The 23965-nt window shown below is 39.9% G+C and overlaps 1 protein-coding gene across 1 annotated transcript in view; it reads left to right on the top strand.

Annotated features, from left to right (window-relative positions):
* The window catches only part of si:dkey-246g23.2 (solute carrier family 66 member 2), a 54908-nt gene that overhangs the window by 25353 nt on the left and 5590 nt on the right, over window positions 1-23965 (top strand). Inside the window, exon 4 of the mRNA XM_058387199.1 lies at window positions 7665-7881. Coding sequence (XP_058243182.1) covers window positions 7665-7881 — 217 coding nt within the window. The remainder of the gene's footprint in view (window positions 1-7664; window positions 7882-23965) is intronic.

A 23965-nucleotide genomic window follows, 5' to 3' on the forward strand; every position in this document is an offset into this window, starting at 1 on the left:
TCGTTCATGTTTTCTTTCTAATATTCGGTGTTATTTAGTTAACAAAAAAAAAAAAACAATATGTTTCTGGTGGATGAATAATATAATGACACAATACGCAAAATACCACTCATCCCAGGGATGAATATATTCATTGAGGTGCAGCAGCAGAGGTCATGCCAATAAAAAAAGAAACAGGGACTATTGCATATGTATTCAGAGTGCACAGTGCCTGAGAGACATCTAAGTTTATACATATGTATGAGTTTTAGCCAGTTCCCAAAACAGCAGATCTCTCTGTATCATTTGGCATCTTGTGTCACTGGTAATTGCATTATGTCAATAATTTAAAAATCTCTATCGTTTTTCTTTATCCTTGCCGTCTTCACTGCCAGTTGAAATTTATACGTTCAACACTTTTAACTACAGATGATGTCACGAAGCAGCTTCACCGAAATCCAGATGTAGATCTAGGTCTCTAATGAGCAAGCCAGAGACGACAGCGGCAAGAAAAACTCTCTGAGACGACACGAGGAAGAAACCTTCAGACTCAAAAGAAAATCTGTTCCTCTTCTGGGTGACACTGGAGAGTGGGATTATTACAGGTATAACGTTGTAGAAATGGAAAGAGTCCTCTGGGTCATATTCAGATTTAGTGACTTGCGTCCAAAGGATATTTACATGAGTAAAATTTGTACGTATTCGATCTCAGGTTATAAAGTTACTTGATTCACTTTTTTTTTATCTGCACATTCATTTTATGCACATCACCTGAGTGAAGTTCATGCCTCTGAGCTTTTTTCTTGTATTCGAAGCATCTGTGACTGGGGTTTTATGTAATGTCTAGACCACTAGTGAAACTTTAATAACCACTATTGAAAGTTTCACAAGCACTTGCTTGCTTTTAAAGCAGAGGAAAAGCATTCGGGGATAGAAAATGCGGACTGAAGAACTGTCAAATTCGCTTTCAAATTTATTATAATGTACTATATAATGTTCTCCTTGTGGCTGGCTGATGCTGCCACTGAGGAGGATCTGTGCTACTGTGGATAGCATTGTTTAAAAACTGTTAAGGCAAATTCACATCTTTACGGTTTCACTGTGGGAGCATCTACAGCAGCCAAAAGTTAATCACAAGTGCAGGCGTTCCAAGAAGAAGTCAAGCATCAGGATGAATCGGGCAGGACCGAAGGACGTCAAGAGACACCTGTATGCTAGCATCAAATTTAAAGCGGTATTTACTGACCGCAAACTCCGTCATGCTTCATCGTAGGCTGGACGTGTCTACTCATAAGTTATAGTCACCACATCACAAAAGAATGGCCTTGATTGTTGAGTTATTAACAAAGAGTGTTTTTGTGTGTGTGTGTGTGTGTGTGTGTGTGTGAGGGATCTGAAACACGTATGTGACACCGTTTGTCATTTTGAGCTACAACTCACAGTGGCTTTTGGTATAAAGTTAGACTCTGATTCCCAGCTGTTTGGGCTTTTGTATTGGTTTCTGATTCAATCTCAGTCTTCATGCTGTGTCAATATGATTGTGAAATGTAAAGAATAAATATAGAATCTTGCGGATGACGAGGGTTTCTCCGTCATGTTCTCCTCTTATCCGTCTTTCTCTTATTGCTATCTGTAACAAAAAAATCATTGAATGCATTTGACAAGAGCTTCACTTACATTTGATCAGATTTGGGTTTGGGTGTGTGTGTGTGTGTGTGATATCACCCTTGGCTGAAAAGTGTGAATGCTACTCTGTGTCTAAATATAAATGTTCTAATTTACTATCCAAAAAAAAAAAATCCTTTTTCTTGGATGATAGTCAATATTTAAATGAGCACATCTTGGCTCAAAGATCACGCTAGTATTAAAAAGAATTAAAAAAAAAGAAAGAAAGATGAGTCTTTCCACGTTTTATATACTGGTCCTAGTGGTCCTAAAGTGACTCCTGATTGAGGTCGCTTGAGTATATGAAATTTTTTGAATTCTTATGTACGTATGTGAGACCGGACTAAACATAGTTACATATTCTGAATGGCCAGCTCTATTTCTGGACCTTGCAGCTTAATGCATTATTTATCACAGGCTCTGCTGCTGGCCTGGTGTGTGTCCTCCTTAATTATATCATAATGCCCCAACCTAGAAATCTAGTGCACACATGTTGGGCTGTAAAGGTTAATAATAAGAAGAATAAACATGCACCTAGAGATCAGACACCACTAGCAGGTATGTTTACACTCTAAACATGGCTAGGTTATTTTTAGAATTTGTTGGGTCAGGTTGTTAGGCTGACGTGACCCAAACTGGGTTGATATTGGACAGCACAGCATGCTGAATTAGGGATGTGGAAATGAAAAGGAACAAGCATTTACTTGGCAAGAAATTTTCCACTGAAAGAAATCATCTTCAATTGCAAGAAAAGTTTTCTGTTTATTTAACTTAAGTTAATCTATTAAACCTTTTAAAATTATGCAGGCCATCATTTTTCATGTGTAGTTTGATTGCCAAGGTTAGGAGAAAGTATAGAATCAACATGGCTAACATTATTTGAGGAGAAAATATGGCAGAATTACAGTAAATACAGTGTTTGGCTAAATGTTTGCCACCTTAAACTGACACTCACATGAGCTTGTTGAGCATCTAGGTCCAGATTTAACCCTCATTTGCTGTTATAATAATCTCCACTCATCTGGGAAGGCTTTCCACTAGATGTTGGAGTGTAGAGATTTGTGATCATTCAGCTACAAGATTTTTAGTGAGATCAGACACTGATGTTGGGTGAGGAGGTTTGGGGTGCAGTCAGTGTTCCAGGTTGTCCCAGAGGTGTTCAGTGGGGTTGAGGTCAGAGCTTTGTGCAGGAAGTTCGTCCACACCAACCTTGGTGAACAATGTCTTTATGAAGATCTCTTTGTGCACAGGGGAATTGTCATGCTGGAACATGTTTTGGCTTCATGGTTCCAGTAAAGGAAGTAAATATTTTATATTTATGCTGCATGACAATTTATGCTTCTTTATCTTAATTAAAAGTTAGTTTGCATTTTCACTTGAACATTATTTTTTGACAAATTATTAACTAGCACTGGTGGTCCAGTCGCAGGATCCCCACTTTCATTGCCGCGGCCCAGGTTCGATTCCCGGGCAGGGAGCTAACCCAGCCACTGTAGAGTTAACTCTCAGTGTCGGCCCCAAGCCTGGAATGGGAGGGTTGTGTCCAAACGAGTGGACCAAATGATCCTGAACAGGGAGCAGCCGAAAGAACAACAATAACAACAACATTATCTAGCCCGTGAGGCAGATCCTGCAATCAATCATGATTTGAAAATGTACACAGATAATATATTAAGTTGCCATGTTTTAGTTGATTAAGGCTTCTTTCACAATGCACATCCACAGCCTAGCAATGTAGTCGTTTTTGTCTGTCTTTCGTTTCTTCGGGATTCCCATTTTTGTAGGATTATCATGTAATTGTCATTGGAACCACTGTGAACCCATTAGATTTTTTGAACTTATTAAAACAATGTCAAGGTTACAGCAAGGTGAAATGCCTGAAACAGTTTTTCTGTAATAGTTGCCTTACTAAAGTGTATTTCAGGCACACAAATTAGTAGCAAGAAAGTCTAGGCTTGTTGGCGGAGGAGGTGGCATCCCCGTCGAGCCCATTGGTACTTAGTTCTACTTGTTTAAAATATCTAGGTCAGCATCCCAACCTCACTGGTTCCATATTGGATCCAGCACCATGTTTCTAAATTGACCTGAATTGGGTTATTTTTAGACCTGCTATTTTAGAGTGTATTCAATTCAACCACAAGAAGGTTTATACCTTAGAGAATCCTGATTGGCTGAGCGCTCCAGGGCTCGGATGATGGACACGGTGCAGTCAGAGCTTGTAGGATTCAGGTAGGTTTGTGGATGAGGGTGATGAACCTTGATGGCTTTTTTCATGCTTGCCACTCTTTTCAAATGTCAGAGATTGACATGCCCTACGGAGCAGTGTGAACAGCAAACCCGGGCATCTGTTAGCTCTCAAGGCTAGTAGATGTATGACAGGGCTATTGGTTTTGACACCTTTGCTGATGATGATTGAAAAAAAGGCTGTTATGTTGAGATATGGGATTTTTTTTGAGCTGCCAAGAAGGTTCTCTCATAGCTTTGAGGTGGGAGCTCTGTCAGTAATTGAACTATTTGATCTGTAGATGGCTAAGAAGAGAAGGCTTTGCTCACCTTCCTGCTCTTTATGGGTGTTTGAAGTGCACCTTATACACATAAGAGCTCTGAGCTTGCGAGCCATAGTGGAATGCCTCCAAAAAGCCTTCAGGCTCTAAGGAAATTGCAGGCACTGTTAGAAAAGGCCATTGAGAAGAAGGGCAAAGAGGACCAGAGAGCAGAAAATAGGAGAAAGGAAAGTTATATTTGCTTTAACTGAACAAGTGAGGGGGAAAAAAAGATGTAGATTGACCAGAATCTTGACCAGAAAGATATCCATGCTAGCTTAATTTATTTGTAAAACTCTTAAGTTGCCCCATAATAAAACGTGCTATTTTAAGCTGCTTGTTGTTCTCCCTGATCTGGCTCCTTATTAACATGTCTCTTTCAAACATATTGATTTTTTACAGTCGTATTAATTTTTAACATCCTGTGTAAATAACTTCCAGGGAGCACAAAACGAAATGCCTCCAAAATGCTATTGTGCAAAATCTATACAAAATCCACGAGTATTCCTAAAACCATCGGCTGCATCTTTTCCAAAAAGTCCCTAAAAGGCTTTTCCTGGAGTTTCTCTTTTGTTCCTTAACTTTCATTTGGACCAGATGCTTCTAATTTATGCTGTACAATAATGGATGGGCTTCAAAATAAGAACTAATATTTTACAGTAAACAAGACCATGGCCTGTGTGCGCTGCTCTCATTTATTATGCATAGCAATATGGAACTGTTGTAATGAAACCTCAGAATTAATAAAACTCCCTCCAAAATAACCTCAAAGGGGAACATAGTTTGAATATTAATAGCAAGTTGACTTTGTGATTAGTCTATATTGTAAACTATTCATGGAGTTCCAGTGCAGTAGAGGTGTAACTGTATGTGTATATATACAGTATATTAGGATTAAATGTGGGTGTGGCCTAATCTGGAAAGTTTACTATATCTGTATGTTCCAGAAACATTAAAAACTTTGGAGAAATCCTCCGGAGATAGGCATTTCAGCACTGAATTCTCGCTTTATGACACTTTCTCAACCTCAGCAAAGTAAAGATGTGCACTGGTTTTTGGTTTTGCTTTTTTTTGTATCTCACTCCTACACTCCTACACTTGTATCTCACTCCTACACTATTACAACTAGGTATCATATACCTAGCTGAGAACTTTTCAATCAGATTGTTCTATTCTCCCCAATAAATTAACAGAACTGCTAACTTGATTAAAACCACCACAAAACTGACCAGGCTTTTACAGCCCCACACACTCAGCTACATGGTCTTTCTTAATCCTGTGAGCTTCACAGCTACCTGCTTGCTTGCACACTCAAACAATGTTTTTGTTACCTCCCAAAGGAACCAAGTCCTGAGGTAGACCTTTTGGCTCAGCCGGGTTGCCCTTGGAATCTTTTTAGCAAGCTATGCAGGTGTCTAAAAGCTCCAGGGTCCAAGAGTTCTCCCCATGTCCAAAAAACATCCTTGAAAAACATGTTGGTGGATTGGCTGCTCGAATGCCTAAGTATGTTATATATAATGGTCTTTTGAGAGTTGGTGGGTCCATGGTAAGCATGTGTGATCCATATCTCTGGGGTTAGGGGTTCAATTCCCATCCAATGTGTGTGTGCCCGGAATTTGCATGTTTTCCCCGTGCTTCAGGGGATTCCTCAATGTCAGTGTAGTTTCTTTACCCAGACCTAAGACAGGCTGATCTCCAAATTACTCATAGTGTGATTGTGCCCTAAAGTGGTATGGCACCCCATCCGGCTCCTTGCAGCCCATCATAAACACATATTTGTCTTAATATCCTTCTGAGGCCCATTCATTGACATAGTTATCAATGCAGCTAACGATGACCTAAGTAACCAGAAGGGAACAGTCTGGCTCTTTTAGTTTATTTGCAGTTTTTGTGAGAAAACATTTTCCCTTCTGAGAACCATCCAAATGTCCCCACGGCCCTGAAAAACTCTCCTCTTACATCGCCAAAGCCTCTTTATCTTATAAACATCTTCAAAAGTCATATTTCTGCGCACTGGAAATGGCTGATACTGATGTATTTTCCACAAAGCCTTTTTGCTCACTAAGTGAGAGGAAGGAGAGCACAAGGTAAGTGCCTCCGGTCTCTTATCACATCGTTTGCTGTCGTCAGCTAGTTTTATGTTTTCATTTAAAGGGAAATTGAGCTTTTATTTAGCTATTGCTTTCCTGAGATGGTATATATTTGTGAAGTTTAATGCAGTTGGTATGCACAGGAGAAAAATTAATACTGCGCAACCCCAAGCTGCCAAAATTCCCATTCACTTCCTATTCAAATTCTATCAGAAGTGGCATCAATCACTGCACATCGAATGAGTAAGCTGCGAGTCGCTCTCATACTCTAACGCGCGGTGTGGTCCTTTATTCTTTATTTACTACATCTACAATCTCTAGATGCTCGCCTCAAGGTCACCGAGAGGAGGCCTGAGCTCTCCTTTTCTCTTTGTCTTTTAAAATACCCTGCTTTGTTGATTCCCAAGGCACGGATCAGATCTCTCTTTTGTAACTCAGCTGCTTGTGTCTCACATGCCACAGACAGTGAAGAATACAGGATCTCTGTACCAGTCTCCACAGATCGCCAGTCTCCAGTTAGGGCCAAAATGGATGTGCTCTTATTTAACAATCAATTCTTCACTAGCGCTGTCGGCATATTCTGGCAAGCCTGTATAATCAGCGAATGAGAGAAGCAGGTAGTCATCGATCATGACAGGATGTCGTACGTGAACGTGATAAGTAGCCTGTAAACGACTCATGAAAATCAGATCACAGTGTGGGTTACAGAGTTATTTGTCCTCTGCTGCATGCACTGACACAGGAACAGTACTTTATTTGCAAATGCACATGATTAATCATGCTGTTATCACTGGAGAACCATAGTTTTCCGGCACACACACACACACATGCACACACACACACACGACTGAGGTTGTGATTTCAAACTGTGCAGTACTGTGGCTTTATTTGACGCTCCTGTGAAAAGGTTTTAATGCAGTCAGTGACCCTGGTGTTGTGAGGATGGTCTCCACACATTGTCCTCTGAAGGTGGTGCCATGTATCAGGACGATAATTCACAAATACACACAGCAAACCTGGCGACAGAGTGGTTTGTTGAACATAAAAGAGAAGTTGAGCCTCTCCCCTGGCCTGCACAGTCACCAGATCTGAAAATTATCGAGAAACGTTTGGATTTTTTGGAAGAGCGAGTCAGGAAACGTTTTGCTCCACCAGCATCAAATAGCCACTATTCTCAACAGAAATGGCTCAAAATCCCTCTGGACACTGTGAAGGACTTGTATCTGTTATTTCCAAGGCAATTTTTTGATGCTGTACTGGCCACAAAAGGAGGCTCTACACCATTTCCGTGGCCTAAAACCAGGTGTTTCAGTTGCATTGTTCAAACCCTGTATATGTGTGTTTGTGTTTAATGATCTCTCTCTCTCTCTCTCTCTCTCTTTCACAGATCTGGACATTAGGTATTTTTGGAGATGGAGTGCTTTTGAGGACTATTTGCTTTTCTGCTTCGGCTTCACGATGCTGTGTGCCTTCCTCACGCTCTTCTTCCTCGACTGGGTGGTGTTTGTGGAGTCTCTGGGCTCACTGGCCGTGCTGTTTGAGGCCATGCTGGGTCTGCCTCAGCTGTTACAGAACTACAACAACGGCTCCACCCGAGGCATGAGGTCAGACAATCCCCTACGATCCTAACAGTTCTCTAAACCTGTCTGCATTTATTCCTTTACTGTCTAGTAGACCGATTAAAATGCGTCTGTCTATTGGGTGCTCAAAGCTTTAGCTGTGGCCCTGCTTACCGAATTCTTTGATGGTTCTAATAAACTGGGTGGGCTGGGTTTAAGGTGCAAACCTGTACATGCATTGCAGTGTATATAGTCATATTTATCTCACCAAAAAATATAAAAGGCATTGAGAGATAACGGTAAAGAGGTTACAGTCAGAAATATTGGCACCCTGCAAACAAGGAAAATTCCCATAACCCAATTGTTTTCAACAGAACATTTTTGTAAGTAGTTTACCGTTCCATTGTTTCAAACATTTTATTTTTAATTATTGGCACCCCTACCATTAACATCTGCTCAAACGTTTTTCTTCTATAATGCCTGATTAGTCTACTTGAAAAGGATACTGAACATTTTCAAGATCCTTTATATTCCGATTTTGAAACTTGACTAAACTGCAGTTCTGAAGCGTTGGCTTACTTTCTTCCTTGCCTCCTTTGTCATTCTGTTCTAGACTAAAATGTTCTAGACTTTGTTTTTTTTCCCCCATTTGTGTGTTGTGTGTAATTAGACAAATTCAAGGATGACAAATATGGCATGTCAGTTGTTTTTGTCCTGACGGAAAATACAGTTTTAAAATGTTCTCATGAATAGTACCTTTTGTTAGAGAAGAGATAAGTAGTTTCTCTCTTTGTTTGAGTGGAGAATTTAATTCCTTTTCTCTAATGTTTTGTCACTTCTACAGTATATATAATTTCTGCCTGTTCTCTAAAGTAATTGCGTGTTCACTGCAAGTTAGTCTAAGAGGAAAATGAGAGTTTTTTTCCTGTCAATTAGCTTGGAAAAGTGTCTTGTTATTAGATGTAACATCACTCTTTATTCATTTATGGGACACTAAACACACCTCTCTCTGTCCACCATTTGCACACTTCATCTTGCACATCCTGTTCTTACACTCTGTCTCATACAGTTAAGGTCAGAAGTTTTACATATAACTTATGTCAAGTTGTCTTTGTCTGTCATATACATTACTGCACAGTGAAATTCTTTCTTCGCTGATCCGATCCTTGTGGGGTATAGGGCCAGAGCACAGGGTCAGCAATGATGCAGCGCCCCTGGAGCAGGGTGGGTTTGGGGGTCTTGCTCAACAGCCCAACAGTAGCAGCTTGGCGCTGCTGGGGCTTGAACCCCAATCTTCCGGTCAATGACCCAGAGCCTTAACCACTTAAGCCATCATGACCCACACAAAAAAACAAGTATTTTAATCATTTAAATCATAAAAAAAATGATGAAGGATCATATCCATTGCTGTTTGTTTTTTATTTAGTTAGTTATAAACACTGTATGTACACAAATAAACCCGTTCAAAAGTTTGCATACACTTGATTCTTAATATTCTTGATACCTGGATGATCATCTGTTTTTATGTTTTGTGAGAGTTGTTCATGAGTCCCATGTTTGTCCTGCTCACTGTTCTTCAGGATAATAATGCACGTTGTTTAGTATTCCTGCATCCTCTGCATATTTGACCCCATATGATAATGAGATCCATCTTTTCACAGTGAGAAGAACTGAGAGACTTGTAAACTATTATAAAGCATGCACTGATGCTCAAGAAGGCAATACATTAAGACACAGGGGGTGTACATTTTTTAACATGTTGATTGGTGTAAATTATTATTTTGTTTCCAAATCCTCATCCCATTTTTTTTTCTTATTTTATACTGACCTTCAGAAGCTATTTACATGTTTGCCTGGAGACACAATAATATAGATGTACATATACAGTATGGTATAGAGATCACTAAGTGGTCACTGATGCCTCTGGCCACGCTAAAATTACATCAAGGACAAAAATGTTACGCTCACTGCCAGTGACACGTTGATTGCATTGGTTTTAAAAGATAAATTCCCGCAGGAAGCACATTTATATTAGCCTCGGCTCTTCCGTGCCTAAACGGCACTCGCAGGCTTTAATTTGGCTCGTGAAGTGCAGCCTGGAGCGTCCGCCGCTGTCATCCCTATCCAGTCGAGCAACGGATGAGAGGAGAAAGAGAGGAGCATGGGAGAGTCAGGCTGGCTTAAGCTCAACCGCTTCTGCTGCTTCAGATCTTTGTAGTTCGGCTATACTCCTGAGACTTAAATCACGAATACAAACTTTAACTCACAGGTTCTCGGTAAGGCCAATTTTGTATTCAGGAGAAGCCTTGGGGAATGACAGTGCTCGCTTCAGCAATGCTAATAATGTATTCCGTTACTAATTAGGATCGCTGCTTGCCCATTACGAGTGATGCGAAACACTGTATATGAGTTTGACTTTCGCAACCTTTGCCATCGTCATGAAGACTGGAAGAATACTTGGCACTGTTAGCGAGTGTGTGAGAATTATAGTGTGTGTGTGCTCACAGAAGATGCTATTTGTGTGTGGATAGCATATATGAGAATGTGATTAAAAAATCTCATTTGTGTACATACTGAACGTATAAAATATGGGTTTCATGGGAGATGGACATGGTTCAAGACACATAAAGGCTACTTTACAATGCAGTTATGTAAACATTACAATCCAGACTGTGTTAAGCATAAGTAATAAAGCCAAATTGCATACATACTTGAACCAGGGCCCCTATAGCTATATTGCTACCCACTGCACCACCATCCCATCTCCTGTATTTCCAAATTTAGGCTTACTCTTTACTCTTGGTGTAATAAATTTCCATTCTCAGTGTGACGAGCATTGATTTTATGTCATGTGTTTTGTTAGGGTTCTAGTCCAGTCTCTGTGCCTGTCCTGTCACTGGTTCTGCTCTGTGTTGAAGTCCTTGATATCTATTATAGTCTACTCTGTTGTGTCTTAGTTTTTGGTTGTAACATGCTTGTATTTCCCAGTCCTCTTTTGCCTATAACTTATTTTTTTTATTTGTTTTTGACTTATTCCAGCTTTATTAGTTTATGACTATTGGTTAAGCTTGTTGGATGTTGTCCACACGTGTGTAAATTCCTTCACATATCATGGATTTGCTCAAATAATACACGTCATTCACCAGCATGTCACAATTGGTAAGAGACAATATAAATGCTTAAGCTATCTACCAGATTTTAACTCCGTTTTCTTCCAAGTTTGTTCTATCACACACTCACTACCATTCAGTGAGAATAGGGTCTACCACATGCTGCCTCCGAGACCTTATCCCGAGCCATGTATTTTTTTTTTTTTGCTATGTCACTGCAGCATACATGAGTTCACAAAAGGCCCATGATTGCCTAGTGTTGCTCTGATTGACAGAGGAACGAAGTATGCTATCTCTCTCACCCAGAGAGCACGGCTAATCCTTGTTCTCTTGCACTCCTGGCCACGGTTGGCTGTAACATCAGTTTTCAACGCTTTCCTATTGCTCTACTTGGGAGTCACTGCAGAATCTTCAACCACATTCGTGCTTTTCACACTGAGTAGAAGAATGTTTCACACTTGTAATTTAAAACACTGTTTTTTTTGTTTTTTTTTACTTGGGGTTATGAATCCCTGCTCCGAAACAGGGTAGCAGCTCGGTAGTGTCACATTAACATTACAGACTTGTGTTCCATAGCAAGGGGGAAATTTGTGAAACTGAAAAATTTGCAGAAATTGGATATTAACAAAGGCCTGATGAACTACAAGACAAACTTAAAAAGACCCCAAAAAGATTAGAAAGCTGTGAAAGATAACAATACCTGCTTGCATGCAGAATGTTAGTTTCTCACAGACAAGCTGGTCACATGCTTTATTTATTCATTCGTAATTATTGACAGCGCAAATATGCAAATGAGAAGGTTAACCCAAGGTTAAGGGATGTACAGTGTAAAACATCAAATTGTGAATTTCCAGTACTAATTGTAAACCACATGTTGTAAAGTATGATCAGTGTGAAACTTTTACCCAGAATTTACTATTTTAAGTGTAAAAATTATTATCAACATGAGGAAACTTTACAGTATTATAAATTTGTAGCAGATGTAGAATCTAAATAGACGTGACTAAAACTGCTTGGAGTTTCCTTCAGCTGAAGGCTGTCGCTGCTCCTGAGGATGACCTGCATGGACACCCTGGAGATACATGAGATTACCGTGGATAGCAGCACTTAGAAACCATGGAGATGGCTTTGTGACTGCAATTTACCACCATCACTTTTACACTCATGTTTCCATCAGTGAGCAATAGATTTCAGACTTCATGCTATAACTAGAATCAATTTCCTGGTTATGCAGCTACAGTTTCTGACCATATAGTACACCGTTATGGAAGGGATATGATTTATAATCGCACTATCAGGTCTCACCCAGATGAGAATGGATTCCCTTTTGAGTCTGGTTTCTCTCAAGGTCAAGTTTTTCCTCCTCACTGTCACCTCTGGCTTGCTCATTACGGAAAAACTGATAAATTTCTAATTCATTTACTAAGCTTATAGTGTCTCTACAGCTGCTTTGTTACACTGTCTAGTTTAAAAGTGCTATACAAATAATTGATGCAAAGTTCCAAATGTGACACAATTACAAACAGGATTATTTTTGAAATTATGATTCTCTTGTTTTTTTGTATATTGTAAAGGTTCTTGACATGGGACACTGGGGAAAAAAAAGCATGGTCTAGTGTTCTCTAAAATCAGCTATAAGCCTGGAACACTGAGCTTGTAAACATACATGCAGAGCTGTGTTTCTTCACTCCCGGCTCCGTTCATGCTCATATTCTATTATGGGACACTGGAGAGAGGATTGTCCACTACTTCACTTTATGCCTTTGAGCCAGATGATTATTGGACCAGCAGAATTTAAACAAGCCCCAGGAATATCATAGCTCTCTAAAATTGCCTGTCTTCATTCCTTTGTTATTTGACAGACAGATAGATAAGAGTTGGATCTTTTATTCCCCACCCCACTCTTCTCAAAGCCATTACCACTAAATTATCTTTGTGTTTATTGACAGAGACGTGGCTGTTCTAAGAAAGAAGGCTGAGGTATGTGGTCTGTTTGTGACAGGCTATGACAGACGTTAATGGCGCAGGCATCCAGTGACGAGCTGTCTCTTCTCTCCCTCAGGGACGCACTCCGTTCTCTAGGTCAGGAATGTCCTGATAGTTTCTGACAGGGTCTTTCGGTGCGACTTTTTTGGAGAAAGATTGCTTTCTTGCGAGCCCTGTGGCATTCGTGCATTGGTGTGAATTAGCTTCCTGCCCTGATGTGCTTTTCACTCGTTCTGAGGTGGAGGTGTAAAAACACAGCATACACAGACTCTCACCTTTACAGCCACCCGTTTTATCATCTGTCTCACCGACATATTAGTCCACAGCTACGCTATCCTGATTAATCACGGTGTACTGGGTTGCTGTTGAGTTGAGTAGCTCTCTAGAGGTGCTTGCTAAATTCACTCACCCTGATGAAATATTTTTAAATGGAACTTAGCAGCGTGTCCTGCCAGACGCTCTACATTCATCAGCAGCTGTGCAGTCATGCGGAGCGCTGCTTACCTGCACTTTCCTCCTAGCATCAAATATATGCAATGGTGATGAAGCAGAAGAATTTAGAAAGACACTCTGGACAAAATCTGACATGTACAATTAAAGGAACAATCCATCCTGAACATCCCGCATATTAATCATCAACACTGGTTCCTACATTACCCACAATGCCATTTGATCTGTTGACAGCAGAATCAGAGCTATTTCATCTTTTCATAAAGAAAGCGATGCAGCAGCGCTTTAATCCTGGAGACTGTCCATCATTATAGTTTTGTAAAAATGCTGCAAAACAAATCTAAATAAACATAACTTATTAAACAGGGTTAAACTCTAGATTTGTGGCAGAGTGACAGAATTTCTATATAAGTGGCTAAACTTGAAGTAAACTTTGTTAGCTTATACAATGAGTCAGCATTTGCTGGTTTTGTAAGGAGTTTGTTTATTTATTTATTTTTTTTTCTTTCCTTAGTCCGTAGTCAGAGCCGGTCCCCTGCTGTGCCGATCAAGCTGACAGTGCTGTAATCGGTCTCTTAAGCAAGCAGAGACATGCAGCGAGCTTCTCCGCAGAGACGCCGCTTCTGTGTGTGTCTCGCTGATTGCTCCTGATTACCCCTGGGAGTCCTGGTGAAGTTTCCCATATTTATTAAAAATAAGGATGTCACTCATGGTTCTGTGGTGAGAATTCATCTCCGATGGACCCGGGAAAGCACACATACACACTGATGCTTTATTGAGCTGCTGCTGTTATTACTACGGTGGATTGTGGGATCCATTTATCAGTGTGTGTGGTTGTGAGTGTGTGCGTGCGTACGTTTATCTGCCCCATGGTGTCATCAAACAGCATGCAGCTGAACAGCCAGTTTAATAAATCTCATAAGTCATCCATAAAGGATAATGACACCCCGCTGAAATATGGACACCCGTTCAGATCATTCTCACCAGCAGCCAGTGGCATGCACTTAATCACCATGAAAACTAATCAGCTGCACTGTGGACATCTCTCACATACAGTACACACTGTCTATCCCACATCCCGTACAGTCCTGCCCGAGCATCGTCAGCACATCCTCACATCAGCACTGATTGTGAGTGGTTTGGGGTCACCGCAATTAAAGCAGTGACAAATTTGTGTCTCCATGTTTCGGACATATGTCCTGTTACATCGAAGCTGCTTGTTATTATTCAGTTATTCATCCTAATGCCGTAATTATGAATTATGGATTATTCATTGATTGCAATGAAACCAATAACTGACCTAAAAAAAGGTTATACGTTTAAACACTGGAGTTGTTAATAAGAAATAGTAGTATTAATTTTTCCTAATAATAAAGAAAACTGTTAAGTCAATCAACAAATTCGTCTGAAGTGATTACAGTGGTAGTTGTGTATGCGTCTTAAAACATCGATTGAAATCTTAACTTTGTGATTCTGTGCTTCTGATCTGCTCATGTTTTTATAGAAACTCTTTTCCAATTAGCACTTGGGTTTTTTATTTTGTTATTTATTCCCTTATTTATGCCCAAGGCGCTCATGTTTCAACTTAATATCAGGAAAATTGAGTAGGAATTTTAACAAGCGACTCATATTGCTTTACATGAAGGAAACCACCGAAAAGTCCATCACCCCTCCCTGCTACTCTTCTTTGCTGATCCTCATGACTTATTTTGTGCAAATGCCTGCATGTTGTCAGCGTGTGAAGGCTTTGCACCTCTGAAACATCATTAGCATGAGTGACAGATACTCCTGAATATTTACAGGACGTCCCAGGCCATGCTACACGCATATACACACACACATCCGTCTCTTTTCTCCTGCATCTGTAATTATTGGAGCCCTACAGGGCTCTCAGAGTAGAATCCCGAGTTCAGGAGAGCAGTATGAGCTCAGCAGATGTGTCAGGGTCGGTTAAAATCGGTAGCAGGTGCTGCTCAAAACACGACCCATAAGAAGTTAGAGCTGGAAGAACTGAACCCAGGTGATCACCTTGAGCTGTGTATTTAAATGAGGAGAGTCATTTAGCTGTCGTGACTCCTCTGTGCCGCAGTCACGGTAGAATTATTCATTACCACAGCAGGCTAAAGTTTGGCAGCGCAGCAGAGAGCCAGAGTTTCGGAACAAGTGAGAAAAGAGCAAGAGAGGGCTGGCATACCATCTTTTTTTTTTTTCTTCAGATACAGGCGTGTTTGCTCTTAGCTCTCTTTTTCAGCGTAGTGGAGTACACTAGCAGTTTCCAGAAGTCGATACGCATGAATTATCACACACCTCCAGGCATGTTGTAGTCTGCAGTTCCACCAAAAGGCACGAATTAAACATTTCTCTAGTCTAGTAATTAAATTAAAGTGATTACAGCACAAACATTTTAATCATTTCAGTTCATAAATATGTTCCTGAGCCATTTTCACAGAATGATGAAGTGTCCTGTCTTTATTATGAGTCTATTTCTACACCCCCCCCCCCCTCCGGTCTGCCTGACTTCGACTGAAGGTCTTGTTTACATTCTTCAAGAGAATTTTAAATAGCACGTCTCTTTCTACTCTATCTATTGTAAGAAGGGGGCAGATCATATCAGTTTCTTTCTAGAAGCGTGCAAACTTTCCTGTGTTTGAGACAGATGGATCAATCTACATGCATATTTCATATTTTGTCTTGAGCAAAGCCTTTTTTCCTGTCACTACATTTTTTTTGATTTATTGTTTCCTCTTGGCGCAAACTGAAAGTCTGTACCAATTTAGGGAGTGGTGGATGAGGGCCAATAGACTGATACCACCAGTCTGGGAATTTTTCAGAGAAGTCTATGGTTAAATCTTAACATTTTTCCCCCATTTTCTCTTGTTTAGTCTTTGCCAGTTCCCACCCACTAGCAAACTCTCAATTATCTAACCAGCTCACTAGCTCTACCAGAGTGGGTAGGGCAAACATGCTTCCTCTGAGACATGTGAACCAAACCTCAGCATCATTTTTGAACTTCTGCATCACAGGAGACTCTCATTGCTGAGGCCCAAGTTTGCTCACCCAGTCAACCAGATTAAATGGGAGGGTTGCATCAGGAAGGGCATAAGGTGTAAAATCTGTGCCAAATCGAAACATGTGGACTAAATGATCCACTGTGGCGACCCTGAATATTATTATTATTATTATTATTATTATTATTATTATTATTATTATTATTATTATTATTCCTCCAGGTTCTCTGGTTTCCGTCCATCTTCAAAGCTCATGCCAGTAGGTGGTTTATCTAAGATAAATTGCCTCTAGATATTAGTATATAAATGTGTTTGTTGCAGTCAGATCAGACTTTTGCCTTGATATCTTTTACTGTTGCTTGGTGCAAATGTGGTAGAAAAAAAACCAATTAACTAGCTAACATTTACACCCCTTCCTTTCTCCCAAAATCACACATAAGTGATTACTTTTACAGTTTACAAATCTGCAGATTGCAGTTCAGTGTCAGCGTAAACTATGCGTATGGTGTTAGCATGGATGAATCCCATCCTCCAGCATACTGTATACAAGGGCTTTCGTGTAATCTCAGATTGCTTTCAGTTCTCATGCTCATCGCCACTTGCTGGCTTATCCACTCAGAAATCTTGCATTATGGCCAAACTTTAGGTTCAGCTGCTCGTTTTGAAATATTAGAACGATAACGTCTTTACTTTGGTAAGCCTGGTTTCTACAGAGTGTTGTGCTTTGGCAAACACAGCTGCTTGCTAACAGCCTGCCGTCTTTACTTAATGACTTGCCTGGCATGAGTAGTCTTACTCTTCTTACTAGGGCAGACAGTCTAGTCTGTCCCCAAAGCTCTGATTACTAATATACTTGCTGTTAGGAGTAGTCTGTGTTATGAGGCTCAGGCAATCCCCTCTTATAAAATCCTGTGTCACAAAAATCCTTTGGCAAGCAAGAATGCAACCAGTGGACCTCTTCTCTCTCTCTTTTTTTTTTGTTGCTAAGCTAGCTCATATGAAATCAGAAGGAAGCATGGAAGGTGATGAGGATCATGGTGGAGCCTCCTTAGCCAGGCAGATGGAGCAGCAGAGGCATGTGCCTGATTTCCTTTTTCCCTTCGGGCCTCCTCTGAGGCAAATATCTGTACCTGATGCTTAACATAAGCTCACAAGTCTCTGGTGAATGCAGGAGTGAGATTCAACTATCCACATGCAAACCTTCCTGCAGTTTTAATGAACACACCCATGTAATGAGGAAAGGAAGGTATGCAGACGGTGGCGATGAGGGGCATTAAACCGACGTGACTTCCCACGTCACTGCATGTCATCTGCTTTACAAGTTAAATATGTACATAAAAGTGTGGTTTTGTGTTTTCTTGGTATAATGCATTACTCCTTTTCTTCAAGGAGCAGTTACAACTGCAGCAGTCTCGTTTTCATTCTCCAGTGCGAAAACAATAGCGATAGTATCACAGTGTGAACGTTCAGTATTGATTTTTTTTTTAATAGCAAAGAGCGGTTAAGCTAAAGTGGTCATGATTGAAAATTACGTCAACATGATGTCAGTGACCCAAAATAATTATCCATATTTATTATATAGCCTTGTTGTTAAAAAATGGAATATTTTTATTTTTATTTTTTTATCCAAATTAAGCTCCTAGAACACGTCGGCTGTTCCAGTCTGACATTTCTCATAAATGCCTTTCCTATTACAGTGTCGTGTATAAGTATTTCCCCTTTATCTTAACATTTCAGAGAGTTACAACCTGAAAATGAAATCATTCTCGTTTTTTTTTGTTTGTTTTTTTTTCATTTGTTGGTTGCAGAAGTATTACTAAATATCCAAACTGCCTTTTGGCAAACTTGAAATGGGATCTCATATTGCTTTTTTTTCTCCAACAATGGCTTTCTCCTTGCTATTATTTAATAAATCCCAGCTCAAATTGTTTAGGCAATGGTTGTTCTATTAACAGCTTCTCACATCTGATCTGTGGATCTCACCAGCACCTTCAGAGTTACCCCTGGCCTCTTGCTTGTTTCTTTGACTAATACCCTCCTTACCTAGTTACTGAATTTTGGTAGATGACCTTCTCTAGGCAAAGTCCTGACCATGCCACATTCATTTCATTTTTTTAAATAATGGATTTGGTGCGCCATTATATGTTTTTGAAATATTTTCATCAGCAAACCCTGGTTGATATTTTCCCAGACTTTGGTCCTCAACCTACTTCTTTGTCGTAATTCTGCTGTTTAAGTATGTTCCCTAACAAACTATGAATTTATCCTGGAGTCAATCACCTGCATAAACATATAGTAATTGCTCCTCACTGGATGTATTTTGTTTGTTTTTTTAAGCATACTGTATAAACTCTAGAAAGCTCTGAAATACTTAAATATCTAATTCTGCTCTTTGATCTGAGCATAAACTGAAGCTCTGGATCTTTATCTGCAGGAGTTCGTGAACTGCACGGCCTGTATGTACAGATGTTCCTATTAAAGTGGCAGTGAGGGTTACAAATCATGGAAACTTTTTTGCTAGCATGGGGACGAGTGTGACCTTGAAACCAGTATGATTTCTGATAGTAGTTCTTCATGCCTGGTGATCAAAGGCAGCAGTTTGGGGCTTCTTTGCAGTGGAGTCTCTGATCCATCAGATTGTTTGCACTTTTTTGCTGCTGATTGCCCCATTTTCCACTTTCTACCTCCAGAGAGCTGTGTATGATAGCTTACCGGCATGGCTGAACCATCACAGTCTTCATTTTCCTTCGCCATCATGAGCTGCTTATTCAGATGGTTAAGAGGGGAAACTCCCAGGAGGAAAAGGTCAGCGGTGTAAATATTTATGGAATGCACTATGGGTTCAGATGCTTTAGGGTAAAAACGTGAATATTAATGAGGCAGGACTGTAAGGGGTTCAGCTTGGACCAGTGAGCAGCATAGATGATTTCTTTCATCTAGATCAGGAGAGAACGATTAAACCACATCTCTTACAACTTTTAAACCAAGAGAAGTGCAGTGAGAGGATATTAAACATTTCTGCTACATTTTGTAACTCATATCCTTCTCTTCTCTTCTCTTCTCTTCTCTTCTCTTCTCTTCTCTTCTCTTCTCTTCTCTTCTCTTCTCTTCTCTTCTCTTCTCTTCTTCTTTTCTTCTCTTTTACTTTTCTTCTCTTCTTTTACTTTTCTTTTTCACTTTCATTTCTCTCTCGGTCATTCACTTTTATTTATCTTCTTTTCTTTTCTTTTCCATCTGATCTGCCGCATGCCTCTTTTTTGCTTTCCTTTTTTTCTTTCATACACTTCTCTTTCCTCTTTTGTTCCTTTTTTTTCTTTTTTTTCTTTTCTCTTCTCTCACATTGGTAAGTCTCTTCTATTCTCTTCTCCTTCCCTTTTAATTTTATTCTGTGCTTTCTTTCATTTCTCTCTCTTTTCATTTGTTTACATTGTTTACTTTTTCCTTCCCTTCCCTTCCCTACGGTTCCCTTCGGTTCCCTTCTGATCCAATCAGGTCCTTCATTCTGTAGAGAATGTACCTTAGTGCTTTTTAATCACTGCTCTCAGTAACGGTACTTCCGATGACATTCGTACCATCTGTCATCCTTTTAAAGTAGGTTGTTCCTGTGCTCACAGTAAATCTGCTATGAACTGGAGAGGGCCTGAGCGCTGCTGTGTCCCCGCCCTGCTCTGCTGTTTCTCAGAATCCTGCCGAGTTCATCCTCAGTATAGCTGTACCGGTTCTGGATGAGTTGTGTATCTGCAGTTAATTAAGTGTGCTGCTGAGGCTCTCACTGCGTATTAGCCTCCCTGATATCTGTCACTTTCCTCTCACAAAGTTTCTTTAAAGAATCCATTCATGACACATGGTATGAGGAAACAAGATGAGAGAAATCCACAGATTAAAAAACTGTCATCAACATTCTCTGTACGCTTCTCATTTGCTACCTATGTTTTCATGTCAGTTTTCTTTATCCTCTTCTCTTGCAGACACACGGGACAGCTCATCTCATCTCCAGTGATCTCTAAAGCTCTGAATGCTCCGAGTTTTTATAGCTTTTGGGTGCTAATAGCATGTCTGAGCTCCTGCTGTAATAAATGTTTAAAGAAATCTCTCTCTCTCTCTGCCAGACTCTTTCTTCCACGTTCTATCCCTCTCTCACTCGCATTCCTTCACTCTTTCTCCTTCATCTGCAAAGTGCATGCAGTAAAGATCTGACACTCTTTAGAGGAATGTTCATTCGTTTTAAATCTCTCTCTCTTTCTCTCTCTCTCTCTCTCTCTCTCTCTCTCTCTCTCTCTCTCTCTCTAGCAAATATTGCTGCTAAAGTGTCAATAATGTTATTAGTGCTACCTTTATTCATGTCATGTCTCCAGCAGTACATTACTGAGCTCTGTCTGAGTCTGCAGTGAACATAATGGCAACACACACACACACACACACACTTTACACAAGCACCATCACTATTAGTACTATTAATTTCTGCCATTTTTGAATTATTTTCATTTTGAAGTAGCTGTCAGTGAAACAATCATCTTCCTCACAATCGCCCTCATCTTCCTTTCCTTTCCTTTCCTTTCCTTTCCTTTCCTTTCCTTTCCTTTCCTTTCCTTTCCTTTCCTTTCCTTTCCTTTCCTTTCCTTTCCTTTCCTTTCTAGCTTCTCATTCCCTTTTGTTTCCCTTCTCTTCTCTTCTCTTCTCTTCTCTTCTCTTCTCTTCTCTTCTCTTCTCTTCTCTTCTCTTCTCTTCTCTTCTCTTCTCTTCTCTTCTCTTCTGTTTTATTAACTAACAGTGTGTGTGTGTCTGTCTGTCTGTCTGTCTGTGTGTGTTTGTGTATGTCTCTCAGTGTCTGGCAGAGTTAGCTGTGAGGAATCGATGTGGACGTGTCGGGGGTTGAGTGGAGGCTGAAGTGTAAAACAGCCTGTGAGAGCTGAACCATGAGACTCGCTTGCCTTAATCATTTCCAGTCTGTTCTTCTCCCTGAAGCCCATCTCAAGTGTTTGCTGAACATTTTCTGTTGTCTCTTTATCAATTCATCACACACTTAGGGCTGAGGAGTGAGTCAGGAGAGGCGAGAGAGAGGATGAATAAAAGGCTGGTTGTGTGTGAGTGTGTGTGAGAGTTAGAAAGTGAGGCTGAGGGTGTGACTTCCTGTAGAGAAACTCTGTACTTGGCGTTCTCTTGGTGGGAGCTGAACAACTTGTGAACAAAGTGGCTCTGTGTTTCCATTGTGATGCGCTGCTGATGGATTTGCTCTCGTACAGATGACCTGCCTCTGCTAATTACCTCTTTAATGTTTCATCCTCTCTAATGATGTTTGCGGTCTCTGAGCTATAACAGTTCAGCAGGAAGAGAGAGGGACGGAGGGACGGAGTGGGAAGAACAGGAAGGGATTAATGTAGAAGGGCCATGAGCTGAAGGAGGGAGCTACAATGAGAACTGAAGCTCATCATTTCTGTGGAAATCCTCCATGATGAGTGATTTCTGTAAAATCTGATTTCCTTGCCCAGCTTAACAGTAGACCACCAGATTGTTTTTTTTTTCTCTCCAGACTATGTAATAGTCTGAAATTGCAGTTGGAAGTGTGCAAGTGTAATAACCATCAATATCTTGAAAGATTTCTTTTTCCAGTAAATTAGAATGTAAATTTTTAGCTTGGCGCACAGAGAGACGCTTTTGCAGCAGCTTTATGCTATGAATATTATCCTTTAAACGACAGAAGGAGAACATTATGTTGCTAAAATTTCAGAGACGCTATGGTCGATTTGCTTCATTCATTTTTCACTGATAAAAAAAAAAACTGTGGTCAGTCAGATTTAAGAAAAAATATTACATATAGTTTACAATGAAAATCGTATATTTCATAATACTAAATATTACTTTTACTCTTATACTAAACTTGATGTAATCAATTTTCTGTATCACTTGATTGAATGATGTAGAGTGAGCAAAGTCTCACAAGGATGTTGGCACTGATGGGAAATACACCGTTCAAGCATAACATTATGAGCACTGACAGGTGAAGTGAATAAGACTGATTATCTCCTCATCATGGCACCTGTTAGTGGGTGGGATATATTATGCAACAAGTGAACATTTTGTCCTCAAAGTTGATGCGTTAGAAGCAGAAAAATGGGCAAGCATAAGGATTTGAGCTTGAGTTTGACAAGGGCTAAATCGTGACCACTGGATCAGAGCATCTCCAAAACTCTTGTGGGGTGTTCCTGGTCTGCAGTGGTCAGTATCTATCAAAAGTGGTCCAAGGAAGGAACAGTGGTGAACCGGCGATAGAGTCATGGGCCGGCCAAGGTTCATTGATGCATGTGGGGAGTGAAGGCTGGCCCGTTTGATCTGATCCAACAGACTAGCTACTGTTGCACAAATTGCTGAAGAAGGTAATGCTGGTTCTAATAGAAAGGTGTCAGAATACACAGTGCAAAATAAATAAATAAATAAAAAGACCAAAAAATGCACTTACATTCTGTAATATCACAAAAAGCAAACTACAAACTCTATGAAACAGTGCTGTACGTTTATAGTACAGTAGAATTAAATCAATAGTATTTATTAATACATTGCACCTTAATGTAATAATCAATCATCCTGACAAATAGAGTTTTTTGTCAATTACTGTAAATTATTAGAAGATTTTTACAGGATGCAGGATAAGGAGATGTTGAGGATTGAGGAGTGGTCAGAGATTGCTTAAGCTGTATTCACAATCAGTATAGTCTCCATCATGTTTTCATTATATTACATTATTACATATACATACATTACATATATCATTATATTCTCCATCAGGATTCTCCAAGCATTATGGAGGAGGCGAGAGTCCTATAAAGTTATATTGGTATGAGGAAGATGCTCCAAGTACTAAATTTATGAGTGCAGATCATTATGTTTGTTAAAATATATTTCTGATAATGATTTTTTTTTTCAGTTAAAGCTTAGATTACCACAAAATATGTTTTTTTTTTTTTTATCAAGGGTGCCAATAATTCTGGAGCTGCGATTCAAGGTTTAAACCTCATGTTAAGTAACTAGGGGCAGGAGCGTGCTGGACATGTGCGGACAAGATTAAGATATCAGGCCAACGTGTTTGGATGAAATTGTTCGCAAATCACAGAGGCTCATGATGCTGCTGCTTGTAGTCCATGAGCTATAGTGTGATCTTATCCAAGTGGCTTACAGGCTTAGCATGTCAAAAAAATATTAAGGGATTAAAAGATATAACCCTGACACAGCAACATACTTGCTTGGCTATGGTTCTGCACAATCTGGTTAAACTTATGCTGTAGTTATTTCTTCTCACTGATGCCATCATTCTTGTGGGATTTAATAACATAATTGGATTAATTGTCCACAGTCTTCATTCAAACTAAATGTTTGAAACTTGTTAAAACCCTTTTGACATTTTCAATCAATATAAATAAATGGATTTTTTAATTGCCACAAGTCTGATATAAAATGAGTCGAGACTCTGTTGGCTTTCAGTGTGACGTTTTTTACCTCTGTTGGATAACCTTACACAGAATTTTAGTGGTTGAACCTTCTAATTTTAGATGCTTATGAACACACACTTCAGGCATCTCA

This window comes from Hemibagrus wyckioides, linkage group LG04, assembly GCF_019097595.1.
Source record: "Hemibagrus wyckioides isolate EC202008001 linkage group LG04, SWU_Hwy_1.0, whole genome shotgun sequence".
Lineage (NCBI taxonomy): Eukaryota > Metazoa > Chordata > Actinopteri > Siluriformes > Bagridae > Hemibagrus > Hemibagrus wyckioides.